The sequence below is a fragment of the Gorilla gorilla genome, chromosome 3, assembly GCF_029281585.2.
Source record: "Gorilla gorilla gorilla isolate KB3781 chromosome 3, NHGRI_mGorGor1-v2.1_pri, whole genome shotgun sequence".
Lineage (NCBI taxonomy): Eukaryota > Metazoa > Chordata > Mammalia > Primates > Hominidae > Gorilla > Gorilla gorilla.
Window position 1 is genome coordinate 189,369,320 of NC_073227.2, and position 22,464 is coordinate 189,391,783.

At 39.9% G+C, this 22,464-nt stretch overlaps 1 protein-coding gene across 1 annotated transcript in view; it reads right to left on the bottom strand.

The window, feature by feature from the left end:
• The window catches only part of DDX60L (DExD/H-box 60 like), a 129,048-nt gene that overhangs the window by 72,008 nt on the left and 34,576 nt on the right, over positions 1 to 22,464 (bottom strand). Inside the window, 6 exon segments of the mRNA XM_063705634.1 lie at positions 868 to 1,034; positions 4,331 to 4,583; positions 7,746 to 7,906; positions 9,725 to 9,840; positions 10,281 to 10,386; positions 18,502 to 18,657. Of these exon segments, the coding sequence (XP_063561704.1) occupies positions 868 to 1,034; positions 4,331 to 4,583; positions 7,746 to 7,906; positions 9,725 to 9,840; positions 10,281 to 10,386; positions 18,502 to 18,657 (959 nt within the window).

Sequence of the window (22,464 nt, forward strand, 5' to 3'; positions counted from 1 at the left end):
TTTTTACTACGCTTTTTTTTTTTTTGAGACAGGGTCTTTCTCTGTCACCCAGGCTGGAGTGCAGTGATGCCATCATAGCTCACTGCAGCCTTGAACTGCTGAGTGCAAGTGATCTTCCTACCTCAGCCCCACCACTCCCTATCCCATCCCCTGGCTGAGTAGCTGGGACTACAGGCACATGCTATCAATTGTGGCTAATATTGTGTGTGTGTGTGTGTGTGTGTGTGTGTGTGTGTGTGTGTGTGCGTGTGTGTGTGTGTTGTAGAGACAGGGTGTTGCCATGTTACCCAGGCTGGTCTTGAACTACTGGGCTCAAGTGATCTGCTCACCTTGACCTTCCAAAGTGCTGAGATTACAGGCGTGAGCTACCATGCCTGGCCTACTATGCTTTTAAATAGTGTAATATTTAAGTAAGAAGAGTTTTCCTGCCTAAAATGTTATTCTTGGGAAAAGTAAAATAGCAGATATTAACGTTAAAAAAAGTTCATCCTGGAATTGGAACCTGGAACCTTATTAAAGACCATTCTTCAATCTCACTACATTACAGTTTTTAGATTGCGCTAGAATTAACTATAGGATTCATTCCTGTTACCAAGAGGGTTTAAAGTGGCATCTGGGTATCATCTAGTATTTAATTTCTGTTTTCAGGAAGCATCTGTACAAATTTTCTAATTTTAATTTACTTCAAAGTTTGGCAGCTAGGTTATTAATAAGTAATCTCACATCTATTATTTTATAAACTAGAATCAGAGTAAACATAGTCAATTGATAACTCTATATGTGAGATACTTCATTAGACCTATTAGTTATTCTTCCATATTAAAATTGAGTAAAAATTTAAAGTATAAGAAATTCTAGTTCTCTTACCAGAGTTGGATCCAAAGAGTTTGCCAGATCATTAAAGCCTAAATATTTAAGGCATTTAGCTATATATTGATGATGTTCTGCTTCCAAAATTTCTGGGTATCTCTCCAGGAGTGAATGAATCCTTTTCATCATTTGAACAGCTATACTTAAATCTTTCGAAATTTTGCCTTGTTAAAGAAACAATAAAATTGTTATAAAGAACACCAAAAATAACTGCTTGATCACTCACAACAATCATTGAGTTAATCAATTAACCTCATGTGATTAAACCTCACTATTTTACTTGACTTTAAAGGAGATTTTAGAGCATTAAAAACTAAAACTCATGATTAAATTAAATTAAAACTCCATCTACACACATTTAATTATCATCTTAAGTAACTTAGACATAGCTGGGTAAGTACAGGCAAAAAAGAAAAGAAACAAACTTTGTGATTTATAGCAGAAATATGAACCATTTAAACTGAGCTCTCTACACATTTCCAGAGAAAAATAACACAATAACCCACATATTATTTGTGTGTCCTCTACTCTTGTTCACAGGAAAAAGTCCTATGATTTTAGATGCCTGATGCCTGACCAAAACATGAGCAACATTTATCAAGGCCTACTCTTGACCACATACAGTACTTGTATTTATGAAACCATCAGCGGAACCCTTCAATTATTGAGGGCTAAGATACAACCTCACTGCATCCCAATCATTCTATCCAGACTCTCCTAAGCCCTTCTATTACCTCCTGTTCACTTATAGCCTCTTTATCTCTATCCCACTACTAACCACTCCATATAAAGTCATATAAAGTCTTTATCCTCTTTCCTCTTTGTTAAGAAATATCCTCTTTCTTAACAAATACTACAGAGCAACTGCTTATGCAGACCACCAATGTATGCTTTAAGGAAGTACAAATGAAATTTAAGACAGAGTTGTTACATCGAGGAACCTTCAATCTAATTGGAGAACAAGGGATTAGTGTTGAAACAGATCAGTAAAATATCTAAGTGATTTACAATTCAGGGTCCAAATGGAGTCACAGAAGCAGTGTTATGTGAGCAGGAGAAGTTGGGAGGACTCCACAAGAGGATGGCCTTGAAGGACACACAGAATTTAGGCCTATAGAGACAAGCAGAAGAACATCTGTAGCAGAAACTGATATTACCTCCTCAACATCCATTCTCACCCAATGCTTTCTTATAAATCCCCATACTAATGGATACTGCAATAGGTCCAATTCAAAGTTCACATTTTCTAATCTCTCTGTGGTTTGGTGCGGTTTTGTTACTAAGTTTGGCCATTGAGAAGTAAGCAAAAATTGGTGGAATTTCTGGGATTAAGCCTCCTTCCATAGAAGAAATACAGCATGAATGTACAAATTTGCCCTTTCTCTTCTTCCTACTTTGTTTTGGAATACAGTTATCATGGCTGTAGCATCAGCCGCCAACTGCATTCATGACATACCTTTAAGAATACAACTCATGCACTAAGAACGGTACAATACGATGATAGCAGAGCCTAAGTTCCCAGTGACACTGAACTGCCTATCTCTGGACTTCTTTTACATGAAAGAGAAATAAACTATCTTTTTTAAGCCATTGTTAATTCCTATCTCTGTTAATAGCTAATGGCAATTCCTATCTGATATGGCATCAAGTAAAAACACATATGCTAAAGCTTAGAGATGAAAATGAGCATGGTCTCTGACAGCCCACTGAGGTACTGGCTTTGCTGGGAAGTAGAATAGAGAGACATGAGCTTGACTACAGAGTCATGTGGCCACACATGAAAATGATCTGAACAGGACATACTCAAGACAGGGTGATCAACCATAACAACTTGAGGAGGAATTGTCAGCTTGGTCTAGCATCAAAATCACATATCTCAGGCTGGGCACAGTGGCTCATGCCTGTAATCCTAGCACTTTGGGACGCCCTGGCGGACAGATCACCTGAGGTCAGGAGTTCAAGACCAGCCTGGCCAACATGGCAAAACCCCGTCTCTACTAAAAATACAAAAATTAGCCAGGCATGGTGGCAGGAGCCTGTAATCCCAGCTACTCAGGAGGCTAAGGCAGGAGAATCACCTGAAGCTTGAATCCGGAAGGTGGAGGTTGCAGTGAGCTAAGATCACTCTACTGCACTCCAGCCTGGGTGACAGTGAGACTCCATCCCAAAAAAAAGAAAAAAAAAATCACATTACTCAGTTTTTTCTGATCCTTTCCCTTAGTTGGCTCTTCCACAAGTCAATATTCAGGAAACTAAGTAATAAAAGCACACACTACAAGCCATATGAAGACGTAATACCTGGAAATAGTATGCACACATCATTTCTGCTACATATTTCGCCAAAATCATTCTCTGCTGCCAGTTGGAGACATTGATACAGGAGAGCACAGGGAGCCACAGAAATTTGAGGGAGCACTTAGAATGCTAGGCAGGCAGGGCCCATTCCAACCCACTTCCCTCCCTGCCAGCCCACAGTGTGGAAATGGTTGTGTACCATTACCTAGGACTGCAAGTGCTATTGGGCATCTATTCCCCCATAGCTATGGCTCTCAAGGAATTCTGGTAACCATTCACTCCCCTGCTCTTGTCAAGAACTAGGAAAGGGCTGAGATTTTATTCTATTTACAAGCTAGAAATTTAGTCTTTCACAGTCTCATGGTTGCTGGCAAAAGACATGAGACTCCTGGGTCAGAAACAAAAGGCTTTATTATCATGGCCCAGTTAACAATATAACCATCATGTATATGTCGGTTCCCCTTGTGCTCCATGGGGGAGATAAAGAGCCCAGGTAGAAACCACACACAAAGTAGGTTGATGTCACAGCTGAGGAAATCTACACTTAGAAAACCGAAATATTTTATAATGGGTCTCAGGCAAAACCTGCTTCTTTGCCCTGGAGGGAAATGTGATCTTTATTAACTGGACAGTAAACAAACTTGGCCTTTGCCCTGGAGAGAAACACAATTTCTTCCTTCCAAGCCTGTTCACTATACAAACACACTGAAAAAGATAGTCTGGAAGTGAACCTGTCAATGCTTCTGCTGGCTAGGCGGGCAGAAACATGGAAAAACCCATGGAGAATCACCTCCCAACAGCAACTTCACATCTCCCTGGTGCTGACAGTTTTCCTTCTCTGATAGGCCCTGTTGCTGCTGCTGAGCCTCACCTTGCTTTGCTAATCCCCTTAATTCTCTCCACACTTTTTGAAAGAGTTTTTTCTTTATACTCTCCTCATTTCTTTTTGAATGTGCCATCTTTTCCCTGTTGGGACCCTCTGTCTAACCTCTGCAATTCCACTTTCTTGTCTGCAAAATAATAACTATCTTAAAGGGTCATGTTGAGAATAAAATCAGACAATGGATTACACAAAGTTTTAGCACAACCATGCATTCAGTAAATATGTTAACATCATTAATATTTTCATCACTACTCTTTATCCATAGAGTATGGAGTCCCATACCTTCACCTCGGCAATGTTCTTTCCATGCTTTAAAGCAGGCAATTAATCCTAACATTTCAACTCCAAATTTCACTGAATTACTTGCACATGATGTCAAATAATCTTCCAATTTCCTTATTCCAGAATGTAAATTCTTCTTCATCTCCTCTTCAATAGAAAACAGCAGATCATCGTTTTGCTGAGCTTTGTTCTGATCTTCTTTGAGAAATGACTTTTTCTTACTCTTTTTGGTAATTTGGTGGGGTTTGGTATTCTGCTCAATAATAAAAGGAACATATGAAACAAGTGGGAAAATTCCATTATGACATTTCACTAGTGAGATTATTTTTTGTGCACTTACTGAGGACTCTGGCCATCATTCTACTCGTGCACAGGCAAGAATTCTTAATGTCTTTTCTTAAAATTAAAGTCTGTGTGATGCAAACCTACTTAAACTTCAGTATAAATGTAAATTGCCTCTTACTGCAGAATATTTTCTAGATTTCTAAATGGTGTAAATTATTAATAAAAAAGTAAAAGTAAATGGAAGAAAACAAAGAAGAGAAAGAGTAGCCACTGAGCTTGATTGTAGGGCAGCTTCTTGGGGATTTGGAACTTAATTAATTTATTCATTCTCCACCCCACAAAGCATTTTGGGCCTCCCAGATCCCACTCACTCTTTGGAGATTCATGTTGAAAAACACCAACGGTCTAAGCAGACATTAGTCAATGTGGGGAAAAAGCAGAAATCCCACTGGAAAATGGAGGAGTCACACACACTTAGTGGGGTGGTAATTTTTCCCACCTCTCCCCTAACTAGATCAAACATTTAATTCCCATTTTGCTTCTATTTCAGTGTGGAGGCTGCTCCTAGGCCTCACGCTACCAACATAACAGAACTGAGCAAGCTCCCATCAGTTCCTGGCCCTGCAATTAGCGCTGCCAAACGAGCAGAGGTGCACAGCCTGGGCCCCAGGAGCCAGCCTTGGGCACAGGGCTTGGCAAAGCAAAGGGCTCAGCTGGGTGAGGCCCTTGCACAAAGGCTGCAGAAGATGGTTGCTTCAGGATGCTGTATTCACTTTGATCCTTATGCTTGAAGCCAAGCCTGGAACTTTGCCTGAGCCAGCCCCACCTGGCCACCCTCAGCCCAGAGGAGGTTAGGTCTGTGGGCTGAGATGGAGCCTCTGCAGTTGAAAGCATGTGTTGGGTGGCTGGATGGACCCTTAAATAGCTCTAGGAGAGAGACCCAACAGCAGTGCTAAGAAACCTACAGTGTAATCAGTGATAACTATTATCTAGAATGGCTTTGAGGAGATATCCTCTCACTGATTGTAGCCTTTGCAACTTCAGCCTGGTTAATGAATTGACGGTCTGGCAAGGAAAAGGAAGACTCTAGATCTCTGATTAACAATTTTCTGAAATTAGTGGGAAAGAGAAATGTTTTCATGTTTTGGATCTTTTCCTTCTGGGGCTTTTATGTTTCATCCTCCAAAAATATTCCCTTTCCTACTCCAGTTAGGGTAAGGCAGCCATGATAAGTGCCATTGGTCATCAATAGTTTGGTTTGTGCTCTTTCACATATTTAGCATGGTTGACCTCAGGAAGGGGATTTACCAAAGCAAATAAATGTCTTTCCTTAATTCCCAACCATGAGGCTAAGAGAGAAGTACTGAAGCCTAATGAAATCCCCTCTGATGAAGAATGATCACAAAGTAGTACCTTCCCAAGCAGAACCATAAAATCTACCGTTTGTTCAGTTATAAACACTATCATTTGTGTTACCTGATACTTTTCCACATTATCTTTTTAAATTTTTTTTGAATTACAGGGATTCTAAGTTTGTAAACAAGCATGGTCTAGTGTAAAGGCAGGAAGAGAAAGAAAATAGGTATGGAAGATTCCCACCCTTTCAAGAAGACCTGGTCTTACCTTTAATATAAACAAAAGTCCAGGACAGATTAATGGCATAAATGACTTAAAAACATGGACAGTTTTCAAAATTCAGGCAAAATAATGAAGCTGATGGAAATGTTAGGCCTATTTTTACCACCTCTATGTAAAAAGATTTTCACTGTAATAAACTAATATACAAAAATTTCTTTTTTTTTTTTTTTTTTTTTTTAGACAGAGTCTTGCTCTATCACCCAGGCTGGAGTGCAGTGACATGATCTTGGCTCACTGCAACCTCCACCTGCTGGGTTCAAGCAATTCTCCTACCTCAGCCTCCTGAGTAGCTGGGATTACAGGCACCCGCCACCATTCCTAGCTATTTTTTTATATTTTTAGAGGCGATAGGGTTTCACCACGTTGGCCAGCCAGGCTGGTGTCAAACTCCTGACCTCAGGTGATCCGCCCACCTTGGCCTCCCAAAGTGCTGGGATTACAGGTGTGAGCCACTGCACCCAGCCCACAAACATTTCTTTTAACTTAAATTTGACTTTTCTAAATCCAAGCTTGTAATTATTTGATGCTTTAAGCTTGTTATCGGATAAATCTATCTTTTCTTATTCTAAAAAAGATAGAATACTAGATTTTATGTAATCTTCTTAGAATTTCTAATGGCAAGCAAGTAAAATAACTCATTTGTAAGTGATATGATTTGGGTCTGTGGCCCCACCAAATCTTATGTCGAATTGTAATCTCCAGCATTGGAAGCTGGGCCTGATGGGAGGTGACTGCATCATGGGGAGGGGGTTTCTGATAAATGGTTAACACCATCCCACTTGGTGCTGTTCTCATGATAGTGAATGAGTGACTTGTGCAAGATCTGGTTGTTTAAAAGTACGTAGCACCTCCCCAACACTTCCTCCTACTCCAGTCATGTGAAGTGCCATCTCCCCCTTTGTCTTCTATCATGATTATAAGTTCCCTGAAGGCTGGGTGTGGTGGCTCACACCTGTAATCCCAGCACTTTGGGAGGCCAAGGTGGGTGGATCACCTGAGGTCGGGAGTTCGAGACCAGCCTGGCCAACAAGAAGAAACCCTGTGTCTACTAAAAATACCAAGAATTAGCTGGGCATGGTGGTGGGTGCTTGTAATCCCAGCTACTTGGGAGGCTGAGGAAGAAGAATTGCTTCAACCCGGGAGGCGGAGGTTGCAGTGAGCCAAGATCGCGTCACTGCACTTCAGCCTGGGCAACAAGAGCAAAACTCCATCTCAGAAAAGAAAAAGAAAAAGAAAAAGAAGTTCCCTGAGGCCCAGAAGCTGATGCCACCACAGTTTCTGTACAGCCTGCAGAACTGTGAGCCAATTAAACCTTTTTTCTTTATAAATTACCCAATCTCAGGTATATCTTTCTAGCAATGTGAGAATGGACTAAGACAGTTAGCAAACATGAGAAAGAAGAGAATGGAAGACACCTCCAGAGACAAATATGAGACTAAAGAAAACAAAACAACATCAAAGAAAAAAATTAGGTAAAATCTATGCGATCTACCTGTAATATTTCACCACTGGTACCACTGGAATCCTCCTTTGGCTGAGTAGTTTGAGTCACAATGACTTTCGTAGAGATTGATTCTAATGATTTCCCATAAAATTGCTGATAATCCTGAATCTTTTTCAGGAAATCAAGAACATGAGGATCTCTAGATTGTTCTGAAATAGAAAGACTTAAAATGTAAACATGTATTTTAAAATATTGCTATATATGTGTGCTACCCACACATTATTTTTTTAACTCCAGAATAATAATTCAGTATTTGCCAATGAGGTCAGATTACCATATGCTAACAAAATAATTCCCTATATTATTTGAAGAAGAGAGAGGACGAAGCTCTGCTAATGTCCGGGTCCAAGTACCTGGACATTGCCCCTGTCATTTGGCAGGAGAAGAGGAGAAGAGGAAGGTTGGGGGCAGTCTAATAGCACATTCACCTACAACAGGGGTCTACAAACTAGGTCCACATGATCAAATCTGATGAGTACATTTTTTAAAATTGGTTACACTCTAAATGATTATATTAGTACCTACATCATGCTCTCAATTTTGGTCTCTTGGTTTGCAAAGCCTAAAATATTTATTACTTAGACCTTTCAGAAAAAGTTTGTTGACTCCGGACCTAAAACATTCTGTTTGCACTCCTAAAAAGGAAAACCTCTACTTCTGGTCCCAGTCAAATATTTAGGAGCTTCCAGCTGACAGATGCTGATACCAATTACCTTACACCATGCAAAAATTCAAATGACACAGAAAATTCCCAGGAAGCAAGGTTAGACTCACTTGAGACCTAGGAACACTCTTTACAAACATAAAAGATATAAATAAGCTAGTGTTTTGTTGGTTCAGATATTGTTGCTTTTTCCGTGTCTGTGTATGTGATCACAAATCAAACCACTCTGGAAACACACCATGCAGAATCTTCGTAGACACTTACATAAATAGCTTATTCCTATATGCAATTGGCATACTTACTTGACTTATTTCTAGATCCTTCTGAAAAGTTTTACCAGTTCTGCAATGAGAACACATGGACACAGGAAGGGGAACATCACACTCTGGGGACTGTTGTGGGGTGGTGGGAGGGGGGAGGGATAGCATTAGGAGATATACCTAATGCTAAATGACGAGTTAATGGGTGCAGCACACCAGCATGGCACATGTATACACATGTAACTAACCTTCACATTGTGCACATGTACCCTAAAACTTAAAGTGAAATAATAATAAAATTTAAAAAAAAGAAAAGTTTTACTAGTTCTGAAAAGGGTGGAAATAAACATCGGATTGGAGAAAGACACTAAAAGAATGAACCAGGAAAAAAAGATCTATGAATTCCTTTCCTTAGGACCCATTTTTAATTGTTTCATGGGCTTTACTTTTTGCAGATTCAACCCCTCCTCATTACTGAGTTTTCATGGGCACAATTATGCTGGTACTTGGCAGCATGCAATCAACTAGACAATAGTTTAGCAGGAAAAGAGCTAAAATGTTAGGAAGACTATGGCTGTATCAGCATATTTACTTCAAGGTATAGACAGATTCCTAAAACCATCAAGTATCTTTCCCACTTAAACAGCATCTGATATTTTCATGACAATACCATGCATATGTACATCCTTAAAAGATTAATAAATCTCTATTTGAATTAACAAATACATCTGCATGCATACGTACATATGCACACCAGATAATATAATGGGATTTTTTTCAGACAGCATGCTTCCTACTGTGCCTCTTCAATTAATATATATATAGTGTGTGTGTGTGTATATATATATATATATATACACACATATATGTATAGTATATATTGTATATAGAGATCTCATTCAAAATATATATTATATATAATATATAGATAGATCTCATTCAAAATAGAACGTGTTTACAATGTAATGTCTTTTCACTGTTAATAAAAAGAGCAGCAAAGGCAATTCATATAAGCTCTATTTTATCGTGGTTACAGAGCTCACCATCAACATGACATTTGATCCTGTCATAGTCATCACTAAGGAGTCTTTGAGCATGCCAGTGCAAAAGTTCATCAGATGTCTTTTGTTTAAACAGTGAAGGAACAACTGGATCATCACTGTAAAAATAAATACATATTTTTTTTAAATTTTAAGCTTTTCAAATTTTAGCACAAACTTCAGGCTGTGATAACGTAGAAATCGTACAACCTCTTTTTCTATTTGTGTGATATAATATGGGTCATAAAACCTCAGAGACATAAAAACCCTGAATTTCTGCCATTCCTGTAACAGTCACATCCACATCAACAACAATGTAGTAAACTTTATAGCTGGAGTAATTTTATTATATGTTCAAAATAATATAGATTTTTATATAGTAATGTTCAAATAATATTGACATACTAGATGTTACAATCACTTAAATGTATTATAGTCACATTATACAGAATTTACCATTCCTGATATGATATATTACATAGACATTTTGATGAGTCATTCACTTCACTAGTATTTTCAAGTTGATGGCACTAAATCAGGTACTTCATTAACTCTGTACCTCTTTAGAACAGGCAAATCCTTCATCATATCTCCAACAAACTCATCAATTACAGCAGATGTCATTGGAATAAAGCCCACACTAGGCATCTTTTCCAAGGAGATTTCTGAAAACAAATATAAATTTAAGATGAGAGGAAAGGTGTAACTATCCTATATGAATTTTGAACATTATTTTTAAAATTTCAAATGCATAATATTTTACATAAATTTTACTAATGTTTACCAAGTTAGAGCTTCCAAATGAGATATCCCTCAAAGCAAACATGTTGTAGCAAGCCAGTATATTAAAAATTAGTATATAACCATTTACATATGTATGTAGATGGTAGCAGATCACTAGATAGACAAACATGTAGATTTTCCATTTCCAAGTACTTATTCTTTTTTATTATGTCACAGTATGAATAATGTGTCACAGTATAGTAATAACAGCACTTGAAAAAAGAGCACCACTCAGAGTTCACCTACATAAAAGCCTCCATGAAAATTAAATCACAAAAATAGGAAAAAATTAATAATAAAAGTATTTTATTTATCACCCAATACTCTTTGGAGCCTTCTTTAATTTCCATTTTCACAGTTCCTATATATGGTTTACATGCTGAATATAATAGACTAGAGGATTTTTAAATTTAGCTTTGTTCAAAACTGTAGATGAAAAAATATAATCTTTCTCCTCCCTCATTCCTAAATTCTGGACAATATCCTTTTGCCAATGTATCCAAAATTCCCATCTGCATTCCTCTTGCATCTCTCACTTTCCTTTGGGACTATTTCCTTCTTCCTGAATTGTATCACATACAAATATTTTTAATGAGGATATGATGCTAGTTAACTCAGTTCTTGTGCATCTGAAAATATCTGTATTATCTCCTCATTCATAAGTTGTACTTACACTAGTTACACTAGCCCCCAACAACCATTATTTTGTCTCATTACTTAAAAGATATTATTTCATTACCATCTTGCTTTTATTGTTATTGTGGAGAAGACTGCTAGCAATTTAACTTTTATGTCTTTGTAGGTAACTGTTTTCTTTCTTAAGAGAACTTTGTTTTTGGTATGCTGCGGTTGCACTATAATGTATCTAGTGGTGTGTGTTTGTGTGTGTGTTGTGTGTGCATAGATGCGTGAGTGTGTACATGTGTATATCGTATATGAGACTCATTTCTGCATCCTAACTCCAGGTATTTGTGTCTTTCATTAAATCAGAAAAAAAATTATTTTCAGTCATTATCTATGGATATTTCTTCCTCTGATGTCTCTATCCTCTGCTTCTGAAACTCCAATTGGACATGTGATTGACCTAAGGTATCCAAAGGCTTAGAGAGATTGGAAGGTTAGAGTGACTTATCATGTAAGACCTGCTCACTCACCCCATGAGGGTGCAGAGGACTCACCTTCCACCACAACTATGAGAAATAAAATTGTAAGGGGAACCCCAGAATTCTGGAATAGCTCCATAGTTACTCTACTGTGTAAGTCAGAAATTGCAGTGGGAACTGCTACCAGCAAATTTGGATCCCTAAATGCCACAGGGATAATTCAATCCTGGGGTGGCAGGGGCAAGTGGCAGCACTTAATCACTAAAGATAAAGTAGTTATGGTTACCATAATGGACGGCAAAGTCAAAGCAGTAATCTGAATAGTCTGATTCACAGAAACCTACAGCATTGGCTAGCTGGTCATAGTGTTCCTAGAAAAAAACAAAAGATGGGCATTCCACTAAATTCTAAATTGATCTGTACAAAAGGAAGAGTTCTAAGATAAGTGAACAGATGCCTAACTTAAATCACCAGTCATAGCTCCTTAATCAGTTCCTAAACTTAAGCCCTGTTACAGACCCAGAACCCCTTGATTGGAGAAAAGGCTAAATCCCTTTGAAGAAGGACCCTGCTCCACTGCCAAAACTCATACTGTTCATCTTTCTTCAGTCTTCCTCAAAAGGACCTACTGCTATTTATCAGGGTGACTGTCCACTGGAGAAGGGGATTACTGGATACTGATTCTGAACTGGCACTAATTCCAGAAGACCCAAAATGTCACTGTGCTCCCAACCCCCAACCCCCAGTCAGTAAGGGCTTGTGGAGCGTCAGGTGACTGATGAAGTTTTCTCTCAAGTTCATCTCACAGTGGGTCCCTGAATCTTCTGTGTGGTTATTTCACCAGTTTCAGAATGCGTAACTGGGATAGACATACTCAGCAACTCAATACATCTCCAGGTTGGTTCCCTGACCTGTGGAACGAGGGCTTATGGAAGCCACTAGAACTGTCTATACTTAGAAAAATTGTAAGCCAAAAGTAATACTGCATTCCTGGAGGGATTACAGAGATTAATGCCACTATTAAGGACTTGAAAAGTACAGGAGTGCTGATTTTCCTCACATCCACACTCAACCTGACTATTGGGCCTATGCAGAAAGACAGATGAATTCTGGAAATTGCCAGTAGATTCCTGTAAATTTAACCCTATGATGACTCCAACTGCAGCTGCTGTTCCAGAGGTGGTTTCATTGTTTGAGCAAAATAATATACCTCCTGGTACACAGCTATCAAGCTGGCAAATGCTTTTTTTCTCCATTCCTGTTAATAAAGACCACCAGGAGCTATTTACTTTCAGCTGGAAAGGCCAGAAAAATATACCTTCACTGTCCTACCCTAGCCCCATGTCATAATTTAGCCCCCAGGGAATTTTCCAGAAGAAATTTTTTTCTTCCACAAAGTATCTCACTGGTCCATCACATTGTTCATATTACGCTGCTCAGATCTAGTGGATAAGAAGTAGACACTACTTGACATACCAATAAGACATTTGTATGTCAAAGTTGGGAAATCAATTCAGCAACAATTCAGAGAATTTCCATCTCAGCAAAATTTGTTGATGGTGGAAAATGAACGGAACAAAAATTCAAGGATGTTCCACCTCTGCAAAACTTGTAGGAGTCCAATTGTGTGGGGCATATCAAGATATCCTTTCTTAGGAGAAGGGTAGTTGTTGCATCTGGCCCCTCCTACAATAAAAAATAAAGTATAATGCCTGGGGGAGCCTTTGTGAATTTGGAAAGCTACATTTCTCACTTAGGTGTGCTATTCTGGCTTATTGATCAAGTGACCTGAAAAGTTGCTAGTTTTTATTGGAGCCGAGAATAAGAGAAGGCCCTGCAACATGTCCAGGCTGACACGATTGCAGGCTTCCCTCATGAAAGGAGTCATTCCCTCTTCTTACTGGAATAGACAGTTACTGTGGATATAGTTACCTTCCCTGCATGCAATGCTTCTGCCAAAAATACTATCCTTGGACTTACAGAACCCGTATCCACAATCTTGGTATTTCACACAATATGGTTTCTGATCACAAGGAACTCACTTTATAGCAAATGAGGTGTGGCGGTGGGTCTACGTTCATGGAAAGCACTGGTCTTACCATATTCTCCATCATCCTGTTCCCTTTGTTCCTTAAGTCCTTAAGTCCAGTCCAATCCAATGCAAACATAGAGTACTGTTTGCATTGGGTTGTTGTAGTTTTCCATTGACGTTAATCACATGGCATGGTAGTATGAAGGGATGTACTACGGGATCCTTAAGGGATCTCCTGTATTCTGGAACAAAGGATTAAGGAACAAAGGATTGGACTGGACTGTGTTCTTCAAAGAGACATGTTCGAGTCCTAATTCGCACTATCTGTGAATGTGACCTTATTTTGAAATAGGGTCTTTGCAGATGAAATCAAGTTAAGATAAGGTTATTCTGGATTAGGGTGAGGCCTAAGGTAATAACTGCTATTCTTACAAGAACAGAGAAACTTGAACACAGACCCAGAGGAAGCACACAGAGAGAAGGAGAACACTATGTAAAGGTAGAGGCAGAGATGAAAGTGATGCATCTACAAGCCAAGGAACACCAAGGATTGCCAGCAGCCTCCAGAAGCTGAGAGAGAGGCATGGGATTGTAAATTCAAAATAAAATCCAAAGTCCAACCCCCGCAACTCACTGAATGGACCCCCTAATGGCCAAGGTTACCCCAGAGAAACATTTAAGACTGAGTTCTGAGCCACGATGCAAAGGGAAGTCAGATAGGCCTCACTATACTCTCCTCCCTCTTGCAGTTTAGACACAAAGACTGACTAGCGTTAATGTTAAAATAGAGATTGCAAGACTGACAGAACAGAATCTTTGTGGCAATAAGATCATGAACAAGATCTAAGGCCATGCCAGTCAAAGGTGATGTCATGCACCCTATAGGTCACTAACACTCAGTATACCGTGACTTGCTCTGATGACCTGACTCTGGCAGAACATCACATGGTGATTAGCAGACTCCTGGTCTTCACTTAAACCCTTCGGCTGACTCCATGGGGTTTTTTTTTGGGTTTTTTTGGTTTTGTTTTTTGAAACGGAGTCTCACTTTGTCACCCAGGCTGGAGTGCAGGGGCGCAATCTCAGCTCACTGCAACCTCCAACTCCTGGGTTCAAGCGATTCTCCTGCCTCAGCCTCCCGAGTAGCTGGGATTACAGGCACGTGCCACCATGCCCAGATAATTTTTTGTATTTTTAGTAAAGATGGGGTTTTACTGTGTTAGCCAGGATGGTCTCGATCTCCTGACCTGGTGATCCCCCTGCCTCGGCCTCCCAAAGTGCTGGGATTACAGGCCTGAGACACCACAACTGGCCCCAAGTTTTTAGACAAAGCTTTGTTCCTTTAACCAATTGCAAATGAAATCATCTCCAAATCTACCTATAATCTGTAAGCCCCTGCTTCAAGATATCCTGCCTTTTGGGGCCAGTGTATACCTCCTATGTATTGATTTATATCTTTACCTGTAACTCCTGCCTCCCTGAAATATATAAAACCAAACTGTAACCCAACCACCTCAGGGCCACTTACTCAAGACTTCTTGGGATTGTGTTTTCCCCAGGCCACAGTCAACCATATTAGCTAAGAATAAACCTCTTTAAAATATTTTGTGTTTTCCCCAGGCCACAGTCACCCATATTAGCTAAGAATAAACCTCTTTAAAATATTTTACAAAGTTTAGTTTTTCCATTAACCGTTTGGTTTTTAATTCAGACCCTCCAGAAGAAACCAATTCTGTAGACAATTTGATTTCAGACATTAACCTCCAGACCTGTAAGAGAATAAACTTCTGTTGCTATAAGCCACCAGCTTGTGGTGCTTTGTGACAGCAACCCTGGAAAAGGAGGACCTCAGGCAAAGAACCATGACCAGCTTAGGTGCTTGCTGGGTGCAAAGGGTTTAGGGAATAGGTAATGGGAGGAGAAGGCAGTCATAAATACCAGCTATGACCATGTGACCAGTTGCAGAAATGAGGACTCTAATAGTTAGGGGTATTTCTTCCTTATTTTGTCTTGAAAATACGTATATATTAAGCAGATATTTTTGTTTTCTTCTTTTATCAGTTTACATACAATGTAGTCATAATAGTGTGCTTTGTATCACAGTATTTAGGTTACAGGATATCAAAGCAGACGAGTGAAAATTGCCCAAGAACTTCGCATTGTCTTTTGAAGGAAGAGTTAACATGCTGTTGCTTGCATGCAGTATAGTTGTATCACGTTAAGCACAAGTGTGATTTCGTTAGTGCCTTTATTGGGAGATTAAGTATGGTTTAAGGATATGTATATGGGTGCTCAGATGACAAGAGGTAGACTGAAATGGTCAGTTTTAGATGTCAACTTCATCAGACTATAGTTCCCTAGTTATCCTGTTATGCCCAGACCGTTAGTTCCCCAAAGAAGACCACCAGAGTCCAGAGTCAAAGCCAAGCGGCAAAGATCTTTACTACAAGTTCGAACCTGGTCCCTCCATTCCACAGCATACAAGAGGGCCCTGAACAATGCGAGTGTTTGCTTTTTATAGCCTGAAAGTTACAGGGGAACAAAGGAATTCTTTTGGTTCTCGCTCTTTCAGTAAAACTTTGAACGGCTGTCTCCTTATCGGAGACTTTCCTGGTGGTGTTTGTACTGGGCTCAGGAAGTTTGAGAGATATATGGCAATATGTGGTGGGATGGGAGGATGGGATGTGTTTGTACTGGGCTTGTTTGTTTTGAGCCCGGGGCTGAGGAATGTGCCCGGCTCCTTTCAATCCAATCAAACATGAATCCGGATGTTGTTTTAAAGGTATTTGTAGACGGGCTTAAAGACTATAATCAATTTTACTTTAAGTAAAGAAGACTATCCTAGATAATATAGAAGAGCCTGATCCAATCATCTCAAAGTCCCTGAGTGCAGAATTGAGGTTTCCCTGAGGTAGAACAAATTCCACCTGTGGGCTGCAACTTCAGTTCATGCCCCAAAGCTCCACCCTCCCCTTCCTTAAGACCTGCCCTATAAATTTTGGACTTGCCGAGCCAGTCCCTATAATCAGGTAAGGTAATTCCCTGCAATAAATCTCTTAACATGTGTATCCTACTAGTTCTGTGTATCTGGTAGAAACCTAACTGATACACTTCCCAAATGGGCCTTTGACTCAAAACAACAAAAATCAACCTGTCAGCAGACTATTATTAAAAATCAACAAGCCAATTATAAAATTTAAATGAAAATGCAAAGGATTCAGAATAAACTAAACAATCTTCAAAAGAACAAAGTTGGAGCACATATACTACCAAAACCAAAGTTTCTTACAGAACTACCATAATCAACTTTAATATTGGTTCAAGGATAAACAAGGCTCAAGGATAAACTTATGAAAGAGAACAGAGGGTGAAGAAATAACCCCTCTCTCACACCATACAAAAGTAAATTCAAGATCAATCATAGACTTGTGAAATACTTACGACCTATACTTTATAAACAGGCAAAACTCAGCAGGCACTTCACAAGAGGATATTCAAATGGCCAATAACAGACGAAAAGTCCAAGAAAATGCAAATTCAAACCACAATGAGCTACCCCCACGCACCCATCAGAATGGCCAAAATAAAAAAGACTAACAATAGGCTGGGCATGATGGTGTACACCTGTAATCCCAGCAGTTTGGGAGGCCCAGGTGGAAGGTTTGCTTGAGGCCAAGAGTTCAAGATTACAGTGAGCTATGATGGTGTCTCTGCACTCCAGCCTGGGAAATAGAGTGAGACTCTGTCTCACACACACACAAAAAAAGATTGACAAGGCTGGGAAGCAATTCTAAAATTCCAAAATGCCCACATGGAAGGTGGGAGTTTAACTTGGAACTATCACCTTAGAAAATATGTGGACAGTAGTTCATAAAGCTGCATTTCTATGTATATACTTGAAGTGAATAAATGCATATATCTACCTAAAGTTATATGTAAGAATATTCATAACAGTTTTACCCTTCAATCACTTCTCATTACTTTTACAATTTCCTAAGTCCTTAACAGAGCCAGCAAGTACCCCCTCCTCAGTTTCATCAGCTTTTCTCCTCTCTGGTCACACTAAACATATCTCAGCTCCTTGGGGAATTCTCAAATGCCATGTCCTCTCTGGAAAACCTTTTGCTCTTCCCTTCCCCCAGCTAACTGTTGCTCATCCTTCAGACCATGACTCATTGCACTTCTCTTCACTTCCTCAGAGAGGTCAACCTTTCCAGACTGGGTTGGGTCTGTTAATCATTAGTTTCCACAGCATTCATTAGTTCCTCCTTCATATCCATCAGCACCTTTGTAATCATTTTACCGCTTCTTCAACAATTCAATAGCCAATAGGAAAAGCTCCAAATGGACAGAGTGTAATATATTCATACAAAGAGACAGTTCACAGCAATAACTTTTAAGCATAATGGTAAATACAACAGGCAGGAATGTCTCAGACATTATACCGAGAGGAAAAAAGATAGAAAGAATGTACACTATATGATTCCATCCCAATGAAGTTCAAAGCAGACAAAACTAAGAAATCATATTGAAGTCTGTTAAAGAGATGAGAGGAGGGGGAGGATGGATTGGGAAGTGGCCCGAGGAACTTTCTCTTGAGGTGCTGGAAATGGCCTCTCTCTTGATCCAGGTGGTTATCACACAGATGTATATATCTGTGTAAAATTTCACCAGGCTTTACTCTGCACACTGGTTTACTTTAACCACATTATTATATGTATTTTAAACCTCAATTAAGAGGTAAACAAGAAAGCACAGTGAAGGAAAATTATTTACACTTGGAAGAATTGAATTATTAGGGCTTCTAAAAGTTGTTCAGGACAAACATGCTTTTGTTCCACTTTAATTTACCCATTTAGTACCTTGAATGACCGATTTCTCTTGTCTAAGAAAATGTCTTCTTGTTGTTCTCAGAGGAAAAGACTTTCCAACGTTAAATTCTTTAACCAGGTGTGACACAACATTCCACAGGTCTTCATAATCCCTCCTAATGGAATCTCCCAAATTCAAATGTGGTTCTGCATAACAATAAAAAATATTAAAATCTCAAAAGTCATACACATGCAGACACACACAGAGCATCTTTTTTGAATAAATTCATAGAGCTCTGGAAAGATGATCAAATATGGAAACTTACAGTGAGTTACACAATACACTTGCATGAAAATTAGTCATGACACTATGACAGTAGTTTTTTAAAGTCATTTTCTCTTTAAATATAATGCAGAGCCAGGTACTATGACATGGGCCTGTGGTTCCAGCTACTCAGGAGGCTGAGGCGGGAGCATCGCTTGAGCCCAAGAGTTCAAGACCATCTGGGCAATGTACCGAGATGCCCTCCCTGCCCAAAAAATTAACAAAGGAACATCACCATTTTAATCATAGTCCTTATTAAATAATGTAAATGATAAATATATAATTATTCCCCAAAATAATGAAGCACAATATGCTACATATAAGCTTGCAACTTTAAAAACTAATTTCAAAACAAGTTTTTAAAGAGTTTACAGAATATGGGGGAGAAGCCAAGATGGCCGAATAAGAACAGCTCTGGTCTACAGCTACCAGCGTGAGCAACGCAGAAGACGGGTGATTTCTGCATTTCCATCTGAGGTACCGGGTTCATCTCACTAGGGAGTGCCAGACAGTGGGCGCAGGCCAGTGGGTGCGCACACCGTGTGCGAGCCGAAGCAGGGCGAGGCATTGCCTCACTTGGGAAGCGCAAGGGGTCAAGGAGTTCCCTTTCTGAGTCAAAGAAAGGGGTGATGGACGCACCTGGAAAATCGGGTCACTCCCACCAGAATACTGCGCTTTTCCGACGGGCTTAAAAAACGGTGCACCACGAGATTATATCCCGCACCTGGCTCGGAGGGTCCTACACCCACGGAGTCTCGCTGATTGCTAGCACAGCAGTCTGAGATCAAACTGCAAGGCGGCAGCGAGGCTGGGGGAGGGGCGCCCGCCATTGCCCAGGCTTGATTCGGTAAACAAAGCAGGCTGGAAGCGCGAACTGGGTGGAGCCCACCACAGCTCAAGGAGGCCTGCCTGCCTCTGTAGGCTCCACCTATGGGGGCAGGGCACAGACAAACAAAAAGGCAGCAGTAACCTCTGCAGACTTAAATGTCCCTGTCTGACAGCTTTGAAGAGAGCAGTGGTTCTCCCAGGACGCAGCTGGAGATCTGAGAACGGGCAGACTGCCTCCTCAAGTGGGTCCCTGACCCCTGACCCCCGAGCAGCCTTACTGGGAGGCACCCCCCAGCAGGGGCACACTGACACCTCACACGGCAGGGTACTCCAACAGACCTGCAGCTGAGGGTCCTCTCTGTTAGAAGGAAAACTAACAAACAGAAAGGACATCCACACCAAAAACCCATCTGTACATCACCATCATCAAAGACCAAAAGTAGATAAAACCACAAAGATGGGGAAAAAACAGAACAGAAAAACTGGAAACTCTAAAAAGCAGAGCGCCTCTCCTCCTCCAAAGGAACGCAGTTCCTCACCGGCAATGGAACAAAGCTGGATGGAGAATGACTTTGACGAGCTGAGAGAAGAAGGCTTCAGACGATCAAATTACTCGGAGCTACGGGAGGACATTCAAATCAAAGGCAAAGAAGTTGAAAACTTTGAAAAAAATTTAGACGAATGTACTAGAATAACCAATACAGAGAAGTGCTTAAAGGAGCTGATGGAGCTGAAAACCAAGGCTCAAGAACTAAGTGAAGAATGCAGAAGCCTCAGGAGCCGATGCAATCAACTGGAAGAAAGGGTATCAGTGATGGAAGATGAAATGAATGAAATGAAGCGAGAAGGGAAGTTTAGAGAAAAAAGAATAAAAAGAAATGAGCAAAGCCTCCAAGAAATATGGGACTATGTGAAAAGACCAAATCTATGTCTGATTGGTGTACCTGAAAGTGATGGGGAGAATTGAACCAAGTTGGAAAACACTCTGCAGGATATTATCCAGGAGAACTTCCCCAATCTAGCAAGGCAGGCCAACGTTCAGATTCAGGAAATATAGAGAACGCCAAAAAGATACTCCTCGAGAAGAGCAACTCCAAGACACATAATTGTCAGATTACCAAAGTTGAAATGAAGGAAAAAATGTTAAGGGCAGCCAGAGAGAAAGGTTGGGTTACCCTCAAAGGGAAGCCCATCAGACTAACAGCTGATCTCTCTGCAGAAACCCTACAAGCCAGAAGAGAGTAGGGGCCAATATTCAACATTCTTAAAGAAAAGAATTTTCAACCCAGAATTTCATATCCAGCCAAACTAAGCTTCATAAGTGAAGGAGAAATAAAATACTTTACAGACAAGCAAATGCTGAGAGATTTTGTCACCACCAGGCCTGCCCTACAAGAGCTCCTGAAGGAAGCACTAAACATGGAAAGGAACAACCGGTACCAGCCGCTGCAAAATCATGCCAAAATGTAAAGACCATCGAGACTAGGAAGAAACTGCATCAACTAATGAGCAAAATAACCAGCTAACATCATAATGACAGGATCAAATTCACACATAACAATATTAACTTTAAATGTAAATGGACTAAATGCTCCAATTAAAAGACACAGACTGGCAAATTGGATAAAGAGTCAAGACCCATCAGTGTGCTGTATTCAGGAAACCCATCTCACATGCAGAGACACACATAGGCTCAAAATAAAAGGATGGAGGAAGATCTACCAAGCCAATGGAAAACAAAAAAAGGCAGGGGTTGCAATCCTCGTCTCTGATAAAACAGACTTTAAACCAACAAAGATCAAAAGAGACAAAGAAGGCCATTACATAATGGTAAAGGGATCAATTCAGCAAGAGGAGCTAACTATCCTAAATATATATGCACCCAATACAGGAGCACCCAGATTCATAAAGCAAGTCCTGAGTGACCTACAAAGAGACTTAGACTCCCACACATTAATAATGGGAGACTTTAACACCCCACTGTCAACATTAGACAGATCAACGAGACAGAAAGTCAACAAGGATACACAGGAATTGAACTCAGCTCTGCACCAAGCGGACCTAATAGACATCTACAGAACTCTCCACCCCAAATCAACAGAATATACATTTTTTTCAGCACCACACCACACCTATTCCAAAATTGACCACATACTGGGAAGTAAAGCTCTCCTCAGCAAATGTAAAAGAACAGAAATTATAACAAACTATCTCTCAGACCACAGTGCAATCAAACTAGAACTCAGGATTAAAAATCTCACTCAAAGCCGCTCAACTACATGGAAACTGAACAACCTGCTCCTGAATGACTACTGGGTACATAACGAAATGAAGGCAGAAATAAAGATGTTCTTTGAAACCAACGAGAACAAAGACACAACATACCAGAATCTCTGGGATGCATTCAAAGCAGTGTGTAGAGGGAAATTTATAGCACTAAATGCCCACAACAGAAAGCAGGAAAGATCCAAAATTGACACCCTAACATCACAATTAAAAGAACTAGAAAAGCAAGAGCAAACACATTCAAAAGCTAGCAGAAGGCAAGAAATAACTAAAATCAGAGCAAAACTGAAGGAAATAGAGACACAAAAAACTCTCCAAAAAATTAATGAATCCAGGAGCTGGTTTTTTGAAAGGATCAACAAAATTGATAGACTGCTAGCAAGACTAATAAAGAAAAAAAAAGAGAAGAATCAAATAGACGCAATAAAAAATGATAAAGGGGATATCACCACCGATCCCACAGAAATACAAACTACCATCAGAGAATACTACAAACACCTCTACGCAAATAAACTAGAAAATCTAGAAGAAATGGATAAATTCCTTGACACATACACTCTCTCAAGACTAAACCA